This window comes from Topomyia yanbarensis, chromosome 3 (assembly GCF_030247195.1).
Source record: "Topomyia yanbarensis strain Yona2022 chromosome 3, ASM3024719v1, whole genome shotgun sequence".
NCBI lineage: Eukaryota > Metazoa > Arthropoda > Insecta > Diptera > Culicidae > Topomyia > Topomyia yanbarensis.
This window is the reverse complement of record NC_080672.1, coordinates 222,485,082-222,502,076: the sequence shown is the minus strand read 5'-3', so window position 1 is coordinate 222,502,076 and position 16,995 is coordinate 222,485,082. Positions and strand designations below refer to the sequence as shown.

The 16,995-nt window shown below is 38.8% G+C and overlaps 1 protein-coding gene across 1 annotated transcript in view; it reads left to right on the top strand.

The window, feature by feature from the left end:
* Nucleotides 1-8,559: 8,559 nt before the first annotated feature.
* Nucleotides 8,560-16,995, top strand: part of LOC131693401 (unconventional myosin-XV) — a 723,994-nt gene continuing 715,558 nt past the window's right edge. The window contains exon 1 of the mRNA XM_058981178.1: nt 8,560-8,752. Coding sequence (XP_058837161.1) covers nt 8,627-8,752 — 126 coding nt within the window. The 5' untranslated portion in view covers nt 8,560-8,626. The remainder of the gene's footprint in view (nt 8,753-16,995) is intronic.

Sequence of the window (16,995 nt, the reverse complement as noted above, 5' to 3'; positions counted from 1 at the left end):
GCTCACCGTGTCCGCGGGGAGTGCGTCTGAATTATGCTCCCGCAATAAAACAATAAACGGTTCTTTACAGGACCAATTAATTGTGTTCTAATAAGAGTTAAACTGAAATTTACATTTTATGGTGTATAACAAATAATTTTCAGAAAGCTATATAAGAAATACGATGTGTGGAAAGAAAGAAAGGGAATTTAAATTATCCTCTCTCGCTCGTTTTCGTGCACTGCTTTTCCATTCCTTTCTGCTGCTACTACCATCATAACTAAAACGAATGTGCGTGTTCTCCCACCATCTCATGGCCAGTGTTGCCACAATTGCATGTCGCTATAACAATTTGAATTATTTTATTGATCCTCTCTAGTATTGATAAAATATAGAATATGCAAAGTACACTAGTCGCATGCTTTTATTCGAACTTTTTGGCAGCCTCCGTTGATTAACTGCATAAATCGATTTGTTTGTGCAGCTCCTTGCTAGTAGCAAACTAAATAGCCTTTATCAGCGCTAACAAATAAGACAAAAGAATTTAAATTTGTGAAAATCTTCTCCTTCCTTCTTTTCAAATCTGCAACATTCTTTGAAAATATTGTTGGAATGTTGTTATTGAAAAACTGAACATGCAAGTTTGCTAGCACTGGCCACTAGATTGAAGGCGATGGAAAGACAGAATATTCGTTTTGGTTATGCTAGTATTGGTAGCCGAACGGAAAGGAAAGGCACAGGAATGGCACGAAAACGAGCGGGAGAGCGATAGTAGTGCTTTCTCGTGTTTTCATATATGAATATTGGTCGGTCGGTTTTTCTCATCATTCGTATTCGTTCAAGCACTAGCAAGCAGCCAGTCCACCGGAGGAAAGAAGTTGGCGATGATGACAGTCCGCAAAAGTGCCCCAGCTACTGGTGGCCCATCGCAACCAACTACCGATCAGGAACTGTCGCCGTGCTAGTATTTCACCCCAACTAAAGGGCAACGGAGCAACTAATCCGCTGGCTAACATTCCAGCGTCTGGTTCGTAAGGTTGTGTATTACTTCAAAGTCGAGCTACGCTTACAAAACTCAGCCGTAATGAAGCCAGTGATGCCTACTTGGTCGGTTTGTGGGAGTGGGCGTAAATTACAATAAAAGCAACGGTTCTTTTCAGGACCAATCAATTGTGTTCTAGTGAGAGTTAAACTGAAACTTTCATTTTAAGGTGTGTAGCAAATTTTCAACAAGCAACATAATACGTTGTGTGGAAAGAAGTAGCTTGCACACGGAACAAAAATTTAAATTATCCTCTCGCTCGTTTCGTACACTGCTTTTCCATTCCTTTCTACTGTTATTATCAGTATTACCAAAACGAATGTGTTGTTGCATGTGTTTAAGAGAAACGTTGAAGTCGCATGCTTCTATTCAAGCTTTTTGGCAGCCCCCGTGAACTAACTGCATTAAATGGTTTTTTTGTGCAGCTCCGTGCTAGTAGCAAACAAAATGGCCCTACTAGTGTCTGATTCGTGAGATTGTGCAGGATTTCAAAGTCGAGCTAAGCTTATAAAGTTCAGCCGTAATGGTACCCGAAGAAGCCAGTCTTGTCGTTTTGTTCGAGGCTACAAAACAGTTCGCCAGGCACGTAACTATCATGCCAAAAATATCCAACGATCCAGCGCATCACCATCAACACCAACGCCGATACCAAAGGTTCTTTTCAGAACCACCATTATTACCATAGAGAATTATTTGAAAATTTCCCATTCAAACGTGATTCTGTTGAATATTATTAGATTTAAATTAACGTCTCGAATTGAAATCACGACGCTTCGGTTATGTGACAGACATTACCCACCCATCTTTTTTTATTGTGACCACGACTAACGGTTTAATATAGACACCCCATTTCAATATTTCTGAAGGAACAGAAGTTCGAGTTTGGAAAGTTTGTAACTTTCATTGTACTTAACCAAATTACACAATGTTCGCACTAATGATTCAGAAAAATGATCAGGAATCTTCTGTTAGATTTGTAAGTATGTATAATTTACATGAATAAAGAAAAATTGATTTTCAGGAATCAATTATTATCTGTTCTTCCATTGGCCAGTACTACGCGACTTCCTCATGCTAACAATTAATTTCATCGTTAGCCATCTCCCTCACCAAGGCCAACAACGCCAACAAAACCGGTCCTTTTCAGGACCACCATCATTTTTGTAAAGAATAATTTGAAATATTCCTCGCCCAAATCACCTTTTGTCCGAAAATTCCAATGAGTATCAAAATATTTAAAGAACGTGTTCCTTATGTATTCTACATCTCTCCGGTTATGTCGCAGACATTACCCACCCATCTTTTCTCTTTTGCTTTTTTAGTCATTATTTTTTGCTCTTTACTCGTTGCTTTTTTGCTCTTTACTCCTTGCTGTTACTCTGTAGTCTGCACTCTTTAGTCTATACTTTTTATTTTTTACTTTTAATTAATTACATTTTATTTTTTGTGCTTTACACTCTACCCTTTACTCTTTGCGCTTTACAATTTATTAGTTATCCTGGTTCATTTACTCTTTACTCTATCATTTATACATTATTCATAACAGTTCTGTTCAAAAATATTTCTTTACTCTTGATGAGATATGAGATCTTCATCCCATTATAGTTCGTTTCATCCTTTACTTTTTGATTTTTACTCTTTATTCTTTATCCACTTGACTCTATGTTCTATACTCTCTTTCCTTTACTCTTTGCTCTTAACTCTTTACCATTTACACATTACTCATAGCTATACTCCTTATCAAATTCTGTTTGCTCTTCACTTTTTACTATTTACTTTTTAGTCATTACTCATCTTTACTCGTTACCCATATTTACTCTTCACTCGTTATTCTCTACTCGTTAAGCTTTACCCTTAACTTTTTACTCTTGCCCCTTTACTTTTTACACTTACCTCTTCAAACTTCGCTCTATATTCTACATACTACTCTGTATGGGAGCCCGGGGCTAGTTGGCGGTTGGGGTAAGTTGGCGGAAGCCCTTTTTCTTCGTTTCTATTAGACATAAAGCGTTGCCTCTCGTTGTGTATCTCAAGTAATGTGAAACACATTATCCGATGTGTTTTTGTTGCAAAACATTTTGTTTTGTTGAAATTGTGCGTTATATTGTGTTTTCGAGCATACCAAGTAAATTTTCTAAATTTTAAATGCTTTGCGGTACTTAGGGTAATTTTCAATCTATTTCCCGAATGATTATATTTCTCGATAGCGCGTGAAAAGAGCTTTCAGTATCCGTATAGATATTATATCTAACCACAAACAAAAGTTGTTTTTTAAATAGTTTTACATTCCTTATAAAAGAAACGTATAGAATTCGCTCAAACTTTCAAAAAATCTTCCGAGGCCCGGAGGGCCGAGTATTATATGCCAATCGACTCAGCTCGACGATTTGGGACAATGTGTGTGTATGTAACTGACAAATTCTCATTCGTGTTTCTCAGCAATGGCTGAACCGATCTTATCCAAACCAATTTTAAATGAAAGATCTATCAAACAGTAAGAATGCTATTAATTTGTTTTTGATTCTGATGTTTAGTTTCCAAGATATGAATGTTTGAATGTGTAAAAATGGCGTTTTTTTTGCAGATTTTTAAATTATCTGCTGAAATTGACAACATAGATTAACACTTTATATGTTTTTAGACAGCTTTAACGAATACCTTTCGAACAAAGCTATAGATTGTTGAAATCGAACTATTATCAAAAGAGATATTTAACATTAAATGCGGACGAAAGATTTTTATCATTTCCCATTGCAAGAAATATGACCAAAAACATGTAATCTATTATTAACGCCAAAACGGCTTATTTTAGGTCAATAATATCTTCGGAGAATTTAATGGAGGCAATATGCGCTTTCTTTTGGTATTGTGCTTTTGCTGATTAATTCTCCTATGAGTGAGATATTTTCACAAATTTTCTTGGAAGTGATTATATCGAAATGATGCCTTCAGCAAATTTGTAGCTCTTACTTTTGCGAATAACTTTACTGAAGACTTCAAATATCTATTTTGAATACTTTAAAAATTATGGCTTGTTGTTTGTTGATTACTCTTTGTCGCCTATTTATTGTTCAATATAGTAATAATCCATTGAAATAAGCCAAACATTATTTCGATAAAACGAATTTTGTATTTCATTTTTCTATCTACAACCGCTAGAAATAATCACCGAACACTTCCAAGTTGTCTGGAAGGAACTTGATAACTTATCAGTGTAAAAATGTTCATTTGTGCGAACCTTCTGACAATTTTTCTAACTTATAACCATCGGATCGATCTGAAACATATCGGAAAAAGAAAAGCGAAATAAATAACTCCACGCAACGGCGTAGCCAAGAGAAGGTTTTGGGGTTTAACACAATACAACCCCCCACCGCACCCAAAAAAAAAATTGGATTGAAGTTGAAAATTTATTGATGCTGACTGACTTAATTCAATATTACAATAACTTAAATAAATAATAATAATAATAATAATATTACAATAACAATTATCTGATCCGTACATTGATAACATCATGAGGATTTTTTGTAAATTGTCGGAATGGGGTCCTGATATGTAACTGATCTATTGGTATTGATTTCACAGTTGTGTAATAGCATCAATATCAAAATCCTGCCTGAAAATATTCCAATAGAAAATTCCAGAGTTCAATCATAATCCTCAGATTTCTTTTCAAATTGAGATCGCTTTTGTAGAGATGTACTGTAATAAGAGTCTTTATTGAATAGGAAACGAAGTTCAAATTTATTTAATGTCTATGAAACATAGAACTGCTCACCAAAAAATTACATAACTTTCAACATTTGCTAAAAATGTTTTTGCCTTTCTCATTCGCTCTAAAAATCGTCAATCTAATCCCGGCCCGGAGGGCCGAGTGTCATATGGCGTTCGACTTAGCTCGTCGAGATCGGCAAATGTCTGTATGTATGTATGTGTGTGTATGTGTGTATGTGGAAAAAAATGTCACCTCTGTTTCTCAGAGATGGCTGGACCAATTTGTACAAACAACTTCCGACAAAAATCGTTGCAATCTTCAATTGCAACGATTAGTTCTCTTTATAGTTTATAAGTTAGTTTATAAGATTTGTTTAGCACCTTATTCAGAAGACAAGTAGGTTTAAAACATCCTACTGAAAAAATACTTAACTGCGAAAGCATGTTATAACTTAATAATAATTAACTGAATCATATAACAATAGGGATGAAAGGTCACCACTTGTGGCTGAACACCCAATATACTAAATTAGAAATGTAATGCAAACAAAACAATATAATCAAATAGAAAATAATATATAAAAAAATCATCAATCCAATAAGACAGAAAGAAGGGGAGCCCTATTCCAAAAAACTTTCTCGAAGACACTACATTGCTAAAGTCAACAGTTTTGACGCACAGTGGTCTCAAAGAGCAAAACCCCCCACCACTGTGCAATGTACCGTTTTTCCCTTAATCCCTTATTGCTCGGTGAACCTTTAATGTAGAGACATGATACCTTCACTGGAATTTTCGAAAAATATGCTGAATAATATACATTTGTGCAAGAAATACATATTAGATAGAAAATAGCCGTACATAGCAAGTGTATGAGCGGCTCATGTTTTCAGGAGCGACTGTTTTGGCCGAAACGTCAACGTTCAATGCAATCCAACTAAAAAAGGTTGTTATATCGAGTTCACCTATATGTGTGCCACAACACAAAATATACTGATTGCGAATCGATTGATTCCTTTTTCTTAAAACCTCGGAAAACGAACTAGAAAAGTTGAATTTCCGTAAGACTCAATGTTGGGTTAGCCACTTTTGAAAGCCAGCTAGTAGTGGGGTTACCTCCATGGTCAAATTTGACTGCTAATAGCAAAAAATATAAAAATTATTTTTAAAATTCTTAAATGACAGTACACGTGGATTACTTAGAACTATCAACAAATGCAAAATGTCGATTTCTGAAAAAATGTGGGTTAGCCCCTTTTGGACGTCAGCCATTCAAATATCAAGCCTGCTGTTGTTAATACTACGTTGTTTTTCAATTTTTTTCAGATATGAGCAGCGTGTTCATAACCTAATACAATAAAGTGACTCGAAATGGATTGGACTACAGGAGATTTGGTATGGTTCGACCCTGGACTCGGTCGTCCACTACCTGGGGACAGCTTTAGACAGCTTTAACGAATACCTTTCGAACAAAGCTATAGATTGTTGAAATCGAACTATTATCAAAAGAGATATTTAACATTAAATGCGGACGAAAGATTTTTATCATTTCCCATTGCAAGAAATATGACCAAAAACATGTAAACTATTATTAACGCCAAAACGGCTTATTTTAGGTCAATAATATCTTCGGAGAATTTAATGGAGGCAATATGCGCTTTCTTTTGGTATTGTGCTTTTGCTGATTAATTCTCCTATGAGTGAGATATTTTCACAAATTTTCTTGGAAGTGATTATATCGAAATGATGCCTTCAGCAAATTTGTAGCTCTTACTTTTGCGAATAACTTTACTGAAGACTTCAAATATCTATTTTGAATACTTTAAAAATTATGGCTTGTTGTTTGTTGATTACTCTTTGTCGCCTATTTATTGTTCAATATAGTAATAATCCATTGAAATAAGCCAAACATTATTTCGATAAAACGAATTTTGTATTTCATTTTTCTATCTACAACCGCTAGAAATAATCACCGAACACTTCCAAGTTGTCTGGAAGGAACTTGATAACTTATCAGTGTAAAAATGTTCATTTGTGCGAACCTTCTGACAATTTTTCTAACTTATAACCATCGGATCGATCTGAAACATATCGGAAAAAGAAAAGCGAAATAAATAACTCCACGCAACGGCGTAGCCAAGAGAAGGTTTTGGGGTTTAACACAATACAACCCCCCACCGCACCCAAAAAAAAATTGGATTGAAGTTGAAAATTTATTGATGCTGACTGACTTAATTCAATATTACAATAACTTAAATAAATAATAATAATAATAATAATATTACAATAACAGTTATCTGATCCGTACATTGATAACATCATGAGGATTTTTTGTAAATTGTCGGAATGGGGTCCTGATATGTAACTGATCTATTGGTATTGATTTCACAGTTGTGTAATAGCATCAATATCAAAATCCTGCCTGGAAATATTCCAATAGAAAATTCCAGAGTTCAATCATAATCCTCAGATTTCTTTTCAAATTGAGATCGCTTTTGTAGAGATGTACTGTAATAAGAGTCTTTATTGAATAGGAAACGAAGTTCAAATTTATTTAATGTCTATGAAACATAGAACTGCTCACCAAAAAATTACATAACTTTCAACATTTGCTAAAAATGTTTTTGCCTTTCTCATTCGCTCTAAAAATCGTCAATCTAATCCCGGCCCGGAGGGCCGAGTGTCATATGGCGTTCGACTTAGCTCGTCGAGATCGGCAAATGTCTGTATGTATGTATGTGTGTGTATGTGTGTATGTGGAAAAAAATGTCACCTCTGTTTCTCAGAGATGGCTGGACCAATTTGTACAAACAACTTCCGACAAAAATCGTTGCAATCTTCAATTGCAACGATTAGTTCTCTTTATAGTTTATAAGTTAGTTTATAAGATTTGTTTAGCACCTTATTCAGAAGACAAGTAGGTTTAAAACATCCTACTGAAAAAATACTTAACTGCGAAAGCATGTTATAACTTAATAATAATTAACTGAATCATATAACAATAGGGATGAAAGGTCACCACTTGTGGCTGAACACCCAATATACTAAATTAGAAATGTAATGCAAACAAAACAATATAATCAAATAGAAAATAATATATAAAAAAATCATCAATCCAATAAGACAGAAAGAAGGGGAGCCCTATTCCAAAAAACTTTCTCGAAGACACTACATTGCTAAAGTCAACAGTTTTGACGCACAGTGGTCTCAAAGAGCAAAACCCCCCACCACTGTGCAATGTACCGTTTTTCCCTTAATCCCTTATTGCTCGGTGAACCTTTAATGTAGAGACATGATACCTTCACTGGAATTTTCGAAAAATATGCTGAATAATATACATTTGTGCAAGAAATACATATTAGATAGAAAATAGCCGTACATAGCAAGTGTATGAGCGGCTCATGTTTTCAGGAGCGACTGTTTTGGCCGAAACGTCAACGTTCAATGCAATCCAACTAAAAAAAGGTTGTTATATCGAGTTCACCTATATGTGTGCCACAACACAAAATATACTGATTGCGAATCGATTGATTCCTTTTTCTTAAAACCTCGGAAAACGAACTAGAAAAGTTGAATTTCCGTAAGACTCAATGTTGGGTTAGCCACTTTTGAAAGCCAGCTAGTAGTGGGGTTACCTCCATGGTCAAATTGGACTGCTAATAGCAAAAAATATAAAAATTATTTTTAAAATTCTTAAATGACAGTACACGTGGATTACTTAGAACTATCAACAAATGCAAAATGTCGATTTCTGAAAAAATGTGGGTTAGCCCCTTTTGGACGTCAGCCATTCAAATATCAAGCCTGCTGTTGTTAATACTACGTTGTTTTTCAATTTTTTTCAGATATGAGCAGCGTGTTCATAACCTAATACAATAAAGTGACTCGAAATGGATTGGACTACAGGAGATTTGGTATGGTTCGACCCTGGACTCGGTCATCCACTACCTGGGGAAATACTAGAAGTACACCGTGCTGCACAAGTAATCATTGTGCAAGCTCTTATCAATGGCAAGGTAACTTTGATTTTTATTTACATTAACTGTCAAAAATCTTACGCGTTTAACATTATTGTCTCTTATGAATAAGAAAAGCTTTCTTCAGTGGCTCAAGTTCGAATTCGTACACTGCTATGCGCAATGCAACATAATATGCACTGCAGAAATAAAAAAATATGTGTTCGAAGTATATTATTTATACAGAAATGTTTAACTAGACTACTAGGTACAATAATTATCATATGTTCGACCGAATATAAAAGTCGCAAGGACTGAACATGCTTCGCAAAATCCGCTTCAAATATATTAGAACACAAAAATCGGACTGGGACCTTCCTCAGTAAGAGCCGAATAAAACAACCTTCAGTATGAGAACCGGAACAAATATATCCGATTTTTACAAGGTAGTTTTGGTAGTAGCCTCTTTTAATCTTGAACATCGCGATATATAGATGTTCCTGCCGATTTTTATATAGATGTATTTTTAACCGATTTTTATGCTAGAGGTTCTTTCTTGCCGAGTTTTACGGGTGAACATTATTCTTATGCTGAAGTATCTCTGTCCGTCGCTTGAAGTTTTTTTCTCCTATTTTTATATTCTGATATTTTTGAATTGGGTTGTTCTGTCCTTGCGATTTTTTTTCGATCGCGCATATGTACAATAATGTGCGAAATAAGTATACTGTATACAAATCTTAAAATAATTATTCTTGAGATACCGTCATCGGGGGTTACTTTACGCCAAAAATGGAACGTTTTATACATTAGAGTAAGGTGGGGTAAAAGTGCGTGTGGGGCAAAAGTGCGTATAGGACTTTTAGAAGCACACAAGCGCTAGAATCTGGCAACTCTGTATGGATTTAGTGTATCATTAAGTGAACTAATCGCACATATAAGCATGAAAGGTTTGAATATAGTGGCTTGAAATTAAGGGGAAAGGACCATTTTTCGCTGCTTTGATATATTTTTTTTATATTTTGGGAATCATAAATTGGCTGTACCCTAAAAATCTTGAACATATGGTTCGTTGCGAGATATATTTGATTTGATGAAAAAAATAGTAATATTCGTAACAATTTAATAAGTTAAAAAACTGACGGTGGGGTAAAAGTGCACATAGCATATCCGCCCCAATGAAAAGACGCGAATGAAGCTTTTTATATACAAATTGAACTAATTCTTCCATGATTTAAAGAAGGGACCAGCATCTCCAATAACTGTGAACTCACCGGTCAAATTATACCCTATGAATATGTAAATAAGGATGTACAGTAAGATTCCTTTTTTGGCACGTTGCGTTTTTGGCATGCTCCCTTTTTGGCACACTCCGTATCAATTTATATCACATTTGACTTTATTTCTAAACATGGGAGTCATATTAACCCTCAAAGGCGCAAATCAATTTTTTTAATATTGTGAAAATTGTCTCATAGCTTCAATACATTACTGTGATAATTTTAAGATGTTTTTCGCAATGTTGTTTTAAAACAGTGTTATGTATTTAAGGGTTACCTATGTTTTACACTATACGTGTTTTATTTAATCATTAAAATAAGTGTAGAGATGCATTATTTATGTAGACAAACATGTTCGGTTGTCGGAACACTTTTGTTTTTGGCTCACAACATTACTCCAATTAAACAATATATGGAAATAAGCATACCAATAGAAAGCTAGAGGCCTTAGCTAATAACTTATCAAAGAATTTAATTTCATTTGTCAACTTAAAAAAGTTATTAACAATTTAGTAAAATGATAAAATGGAAAAATATGAATGATGATCATCACGATTCAAAGGGAAAAGGAAATTTATTTAGTTCAATACCCATCAAAGGCATTATGAACATCATTCTTCATCAGAACCACAATATGTGTATGTGAAAATCTAGTTCGAATATTGCGCACTGCTAATGCACTGACGGATCGCATTCACTGCCATTGAGTTAGTTTCAGGCACTCCTGTTTTTTACTAAAGCTTCAGACAGATCAGACAGAAGTCAGTCAAAATGGGAGGGGGACTACAGGGTAACTTCGAGCCCCCCACCAACTTATCTGGTCGTGACAATCTGGTTAAGGTGCTACCTAGCGGTGAAAACACGACCAGGTGGGCTTTCTTCATGTAAATGTAAAACGCTAAATCGGAAGTCGCCTTCCTGGTTTTCAGAATTGTGCCAAAGATCGATCTCTGGTATCTATTCGTAAAGCCAGTTCCAAAATACCCATGTTGATTAGGTTATTGAGAGCATTTTCCACAAAAAATTGGGTGCCGACAACCGATCATGTTTGGGTGCCGACAACCGATTTTAGTAACCTTTTTGAAAACTGATCAAAAGAAAACTTGTGGCGAATATTTCGGCGCCATTCAACGTTGAATCACAAAATAGAATAAATTCACATCGTAAATATTCAATTCGCATTCTTCGATCGATTTACTTCTTTCTGTAACACTAAGCAAATCATCAAAAAAAAACTTTTGAGTAGAGTTTCACTTGTTCAAAAAATATATTGGTTGTAGAACAGAATATTCGAGTATGCTTCAGCAATCGGCACAAAAAGATCGCGCTAATATATAACACAAATAATATTTATCAGAATGTCCATATCTGGTTTCTGTCAAAAGCTACATAGGGGTGCCGACAACCGACCAGTGCCGGCAACCGACGACTTTCCCCTATAATATGGACAAGTTGCAAGTGATTTTTACAACAAAAATGGTTTTCTTCAAACCAAAATATCTTCAATCATTGCAGTTCGATTTTCAATCTATCAATTCCATTTGAAAGATCAACGATGGGTTGGTTATGGAGAAGCAATAAATTTCTTAATTTTTTAAAAGAGCTGTGTTTTTTAAACAAAATTGTTCAATAATTTTCAAAAAGAAGACATAATAGCCCCAGAAGCGAAATCAACACTACCATTCAGTGAATTGTTCAAGTTTTGACGTTCGGACGTGGGCCGAAGAAAAGCAATTCGAATTAAATGCTTATTTACATATTCGTAATGAGGGGAATTGAACTCAAGAAGTGCGCGCAGATTGTGAGACTTCTGCAAGACGGCACAGTGAGCAGAATGCTACTTTCGACGCTCAAATCCTCTAGCGCCCTGGGTATGTATCCTGAAAGATTTGTGTCTTCGGAAAAGTATCTTGGATGAAAATGAGCATTATTTTGACAACTGACTGATAAACGTTTCTTGCAAAGAATAAGCACAACCTTATGACTGAACTACAATTCGGAAAACTGCAGAAAGGACTAGACACATCAGTCATTTAAATAAGATTACTTTATAAATTACTTGATAAATTTATTCTCAGTTTGAAATATTATATTTTAATTCGAAAACAAGAAAATATTTGCATATATTTTAGTTTACTCAAAAATTCTCTAGCGAAGTAGGAACTATTTAACTTGAATTATATTTTTGCCTTTCTCATATCAAGAAAGGCTATGCAATCACTGCAAAAATCGACTTTTTAACCGAGGCCCGGAGGGCCGAGTGTCATACACCATTCGATTTAGTTCGTCGAGATCGGCAAATGTCTGTGTGTGTATGTATGTGTGTGTCATTTAAACTCACACAATTTTCTCAGAGATGGCTGAACCGATTTTCGCAAACATCTAAAAGGTATAACGCTCCCATAAGCTGCTATTGAATTTTTAGTTAATCCGACTTCTGGCTCCGGAGTTACGGGTTGAAGAGTGCGGTCACACAGCAAATTCCCATATAAACTGGTACCACCATGATGTTCAAATGATGTAAAACATATTAAAATTGATGTAAGATTACTCTAGTTTGCGGGTCTAGATCACTAATGATCAATCAAAGCAGCTTTGACCACATTGGCCACCTATGACGGTTCATGCCGCCCCCGGGGAACCCGCCAAGTTCCTAAGCTAATATCACACCCATTCCCCAACGAATTCTCTACCAATTGTAAAAAATTTGATTTCAAATGAAAGATACAGTAATACCATTGACTGCTGCTGAATTTCATTCGGCTCTGACCCTTGCTTCCGGAGTTACAGGGGTGTTAGTAAGGATACACTGGAATTTCCCATATAAATCGGTACAATCGTAATACCTCAGAGGCTAAAAACTATTGAAATGGTCACCAAATTACTTCTAATCGCAGATCTAGATCATTGATTGCCAATCAAACATTCTTTGAATATATTGTCCACTATCGACGATTCCGGAAGTCCGGAATTCCGGGCATATTCCACAAATGAAGTCACATCGGTTCTTCGGTGATGACTGAACCGATTTTCTCAAACCAAGTCTCAAATGGAAGGCAAAATATGCAGTTGAGTATTGCGTCGCCACCCCTACCACCCCCCCCCCTTGCCTTGCCCTTACATCTCCCTCCTTCATCACTCCCCTTCCCCTGGACCACCCTCACGCCCGCATTTCCTTCATCCACCCCGTATACCGAAATAAGATGAAGGATTTCTGACGCATCCTCCACTCCCACTCTACTAACCCCCCATTCCCACCACTTTCAAGCCCATTCCACCAAAATTTCAAAATATAATCACATGAAGATAACATTGAACTCATGCTGATTAAGCTAATTAAATATTATTCTTTTGCCTTTCTCATATAGAAAGGTTATGCAATTGCTCCAAAAACCGACTGTCTAACCGAGGCCCGGAGGGCCGAGTCTCATATAACATTCGACTTAGTTCGCCGAGATCGCAAAATATCTGTGTGTATGTGTGTATGTATGTATGTATGTATGTATGTATGTATGTATGTATGTATGTATGTATGTATGTATGTATGTATGTATGTATGTATGTATGTATGTATGTATGTATGTATGTATGTATGTATGTATGTATGTATGTATGTATGTATGTATGTATGTATGTATGTATGTATGTATGTATGTATGTATGTATGTATGTATGTATGTATGTATGTATGTATGTATGTATGTATGTGTGTATGTATGTATGTATGTATGTATGTATGTATGTATGTATGTATGTATGTATGTATGTATGTATGTATGTATGTATGTATGTATGTATGTATGTATGTATGTATGTATGTTTTTATTTTTTTTACAATGGAGAAGACCTTTATGTCCTAGCCCAGTACACGTGCTATTGGTAGGGTCCAATCTACCACACGGTGTGCACTGGGTGCGTGTCGGACTCGAATGGTGACCAGCCATTAATACCGACTAAACTCCATTGGGCTCCGCCATCATTCCTCCCAGGAACTACCTCTCGGTATTACTTCTGGGGGGATGGCTGTACTAAATGTACTCATTCACTCTCACTCGCGCGTTCATACATCCTGTATGAGGCTTACTTGGGGGCTCTTTCAATCGCACTTTGATTCACTCTCAAACACTCCCACATGATGCTGACTTTTGTGCTCACCTTTTACGTTCCATCTGAGGCTGACTTGGGTGCTCACCCTATCACCTGATTCACTCTCAATCGTGCCACTCTATTGTACCTCTGTCACTCCCCCTGGCATCCCATGTGGGACATTTCTCTTAGGCCCCACTTCTGACATACCATGCGAGGCTGACTTGTGTGCTCACCTTTTTCATTCCTTGCTAGGCTGACTTTTGTGCTAGCCTCTACCATACAATGTGAGGCTGACTTTTATGCTCACCCTTAACATGTCGTGTGAGACTGACTTGGATGCTCACCCTTTCACTCCTCTGCCACGCCATGAGGCATCGATAGCTAAGTTCCAACATACTACGCTACGACCCTCCCGTCTTGGCATGAGGCAGTCCACTTATACGCCTATACACTCACTCTTCTGTCTTGATTCGGGGTGGCTGGGTTTACCCCTTACGCGGTTGCCATTCGCTGCGCCAAACCTGCCTCGGCATGAACAGACCATGCACTCCCTTTTTTGCGTTTGGCCTTTTTCGCTCCAGCTAACCAATCACTAGTTAGCCGTGCCCGTCGTCTGTTGCTCGGTTCGCCAGATTACATGTAGCCTACTGGCAATCTGGATGGTAGCAGCCGAGACAGCGTTCCACTTCTCCACCGATTGACACATCCGCTGAATAAGGGTATCAGGGGTTGTGTCCCAGCCACAGACGTCAAGCATTGCTCTTCTTTCGACGTCGAACCGATGACATACGAACAGTATGTGTTCGGCAGTTTCATCTACACCTGGGCAGTCCGGGCAGACTGGGACCTCCGCGTGCCCGGACCTGTGGAGGTACTGACGGAAACAGCCGTGGCCTGACAGGAATTGTGTCAGGTGGAAGTGAACTTCCCCATGGGGTCTTCCCACCCTCCCAGCTCGATATGCTAGGTATCAGCCGGTGGGTCCACCTACCTTTCGAGGAGTTGTCCCACTCACGCTGCCATCTGGCGACCGAGGTCACCCTGGTGCGCTCGCGGGCTCCCCTATTTCCACGTAACTCAAAGCACTCCTCATCTTCCCGAATGACCAGCCCGACTGGCATCATGCTCGCTATCACGCAGGATGCATCGTGTGATACCGTGCGGTAGGCAGATATCACTCTGAGGCACATCACGCGGTAGGTGCTCTCCAGTTTCTGTAGGTAACTGGTTACCCTCAGTGCTCTTGACCATGACGGGCCGCCGTACCTGAGGATAGATACGGCAACGCCTGCCAGTAACCTACGTCTACTGGCGCACACCTTTGAGCTGTTGGACATCATTCTCGATAGTGCCGCAACAGCAGTCGACGCTCTCTTGCACGTATAGTCGACATGGCTGCCGAAGGTCAGCTTGTCGTCTATAATGACTCCGAGAGACTTCAGACTTCGCTGTGAAGTGATCGCGACTTCTCCCACATGGATAACTGCATGTTGTGCCGACTTGCGGTTGTTGACGATAACTACCTCCGTCTTATGATGAGCGAGCTCCAGGCCTCTCGCGCTCATCCATTCCTCCACCGTGCTAATCGCGTGTTCTGCGGTTAGTTCTACCTCAGGAATTGACTCCCCGTAGACCTCCAAGGTTACGTCGTCGGCAAAGCCGACGATCTTGACCCCAGGAGGGAACTTCAGTCTCAGAACCCCGTCATACATGAGGTTCCATAGCACCGGGCCTAGGATCGAGCCCTGCGGGACTCCGGCGGTAATTGGAACCCTTTTCTGACCGGCATCGGTCTCGTATAGCAGTACGCGGTTTTGGAAGTAACTTTCCAGGATCCGGTACAGACCCACCGGTAGGCTAAGCCGGTGTAACGAGAGCGCGATGGCATCCCAGCTTGCGCTGTTGAATGCGTTCTTCACGTCAAGTGTCACTAACGCACAGTATCGAATACCTCGCCTTTTTCGTTGGATCGCTATCTCGGCAGTATTTATCACTGAGTTGAGAGCGTCCACTGTGGACTTACCCTTCCGAAAGCCAAACTGGTTGCTTGACAGACCGTCCGTACCTTCCGCGTACGGGGTGAGCCTGTTGAGGAAGATCCTCTCAAGCAGTTTGCCAGTCGTGTCGATCAGACAGATTGGTCTGTACGCCGATGGGTCGCCTGGCGGCTTCCCGAGCTTTGGCAACAGCACCAATTTCTGCCTTTTCAATCTATCGGGGAAACGGCACTCGTCAAGGCATCTCTGCATAGCTAGCCTGAACATGTTCGGGTTCGCTATGATCGCTGCCTTGAGAGCGTTGTTTGGAACTCCACCCGGCCCTGGAGCTTTGTTCATTGCTAGGGATGTAGCCACTGCGAGTAGTTCTTCATTCGTCACTGGAGCCACCATTTCGACCGTGCCCGCACTGTCTCGTAGTGCAGGTGGCCAGGGGCTTGTGGCTCGAGACGGGAAGAGTACTTCGATAATCGTTGCCAACCGGTCCGGAGACCGTTCTAGGGGTGAGGAGCCCCCTTTGGTCTTGGCCATCACAATCCGGTAGGCGTCACCCCACGGATTCGCGTTGGCACTCTCACACAGGTTGTCGAAACACGCTCTCTTGCTGCTTTTAATAGCCTTGTTAAGGGCCAATTTCGCAGCTCGAAACACTTCACGGCGGTTCTCTCTTGCATCCTCGGTGCGAGCTCTTTGCATCCTACGTCTAGCTCTGAGGCAGGCTGACCGTAGAGCTGCAATCTCGGCACTCCACCAGTATACCGGGCATCTACCGTTTCTTGGCAGTGTTTTTCTCGGCATAGATCGGAAAATGTCTGCGTGTGTATGTATGTATGTATGAATGTATGTGGAAAAAATGTGACCTCTGTTTCTCAGAGCTGGCTGGACCGATTTGCACAAAGTTAGTCTCAAATGAAAGGTACAACCTTCGCATCGGCTGCTA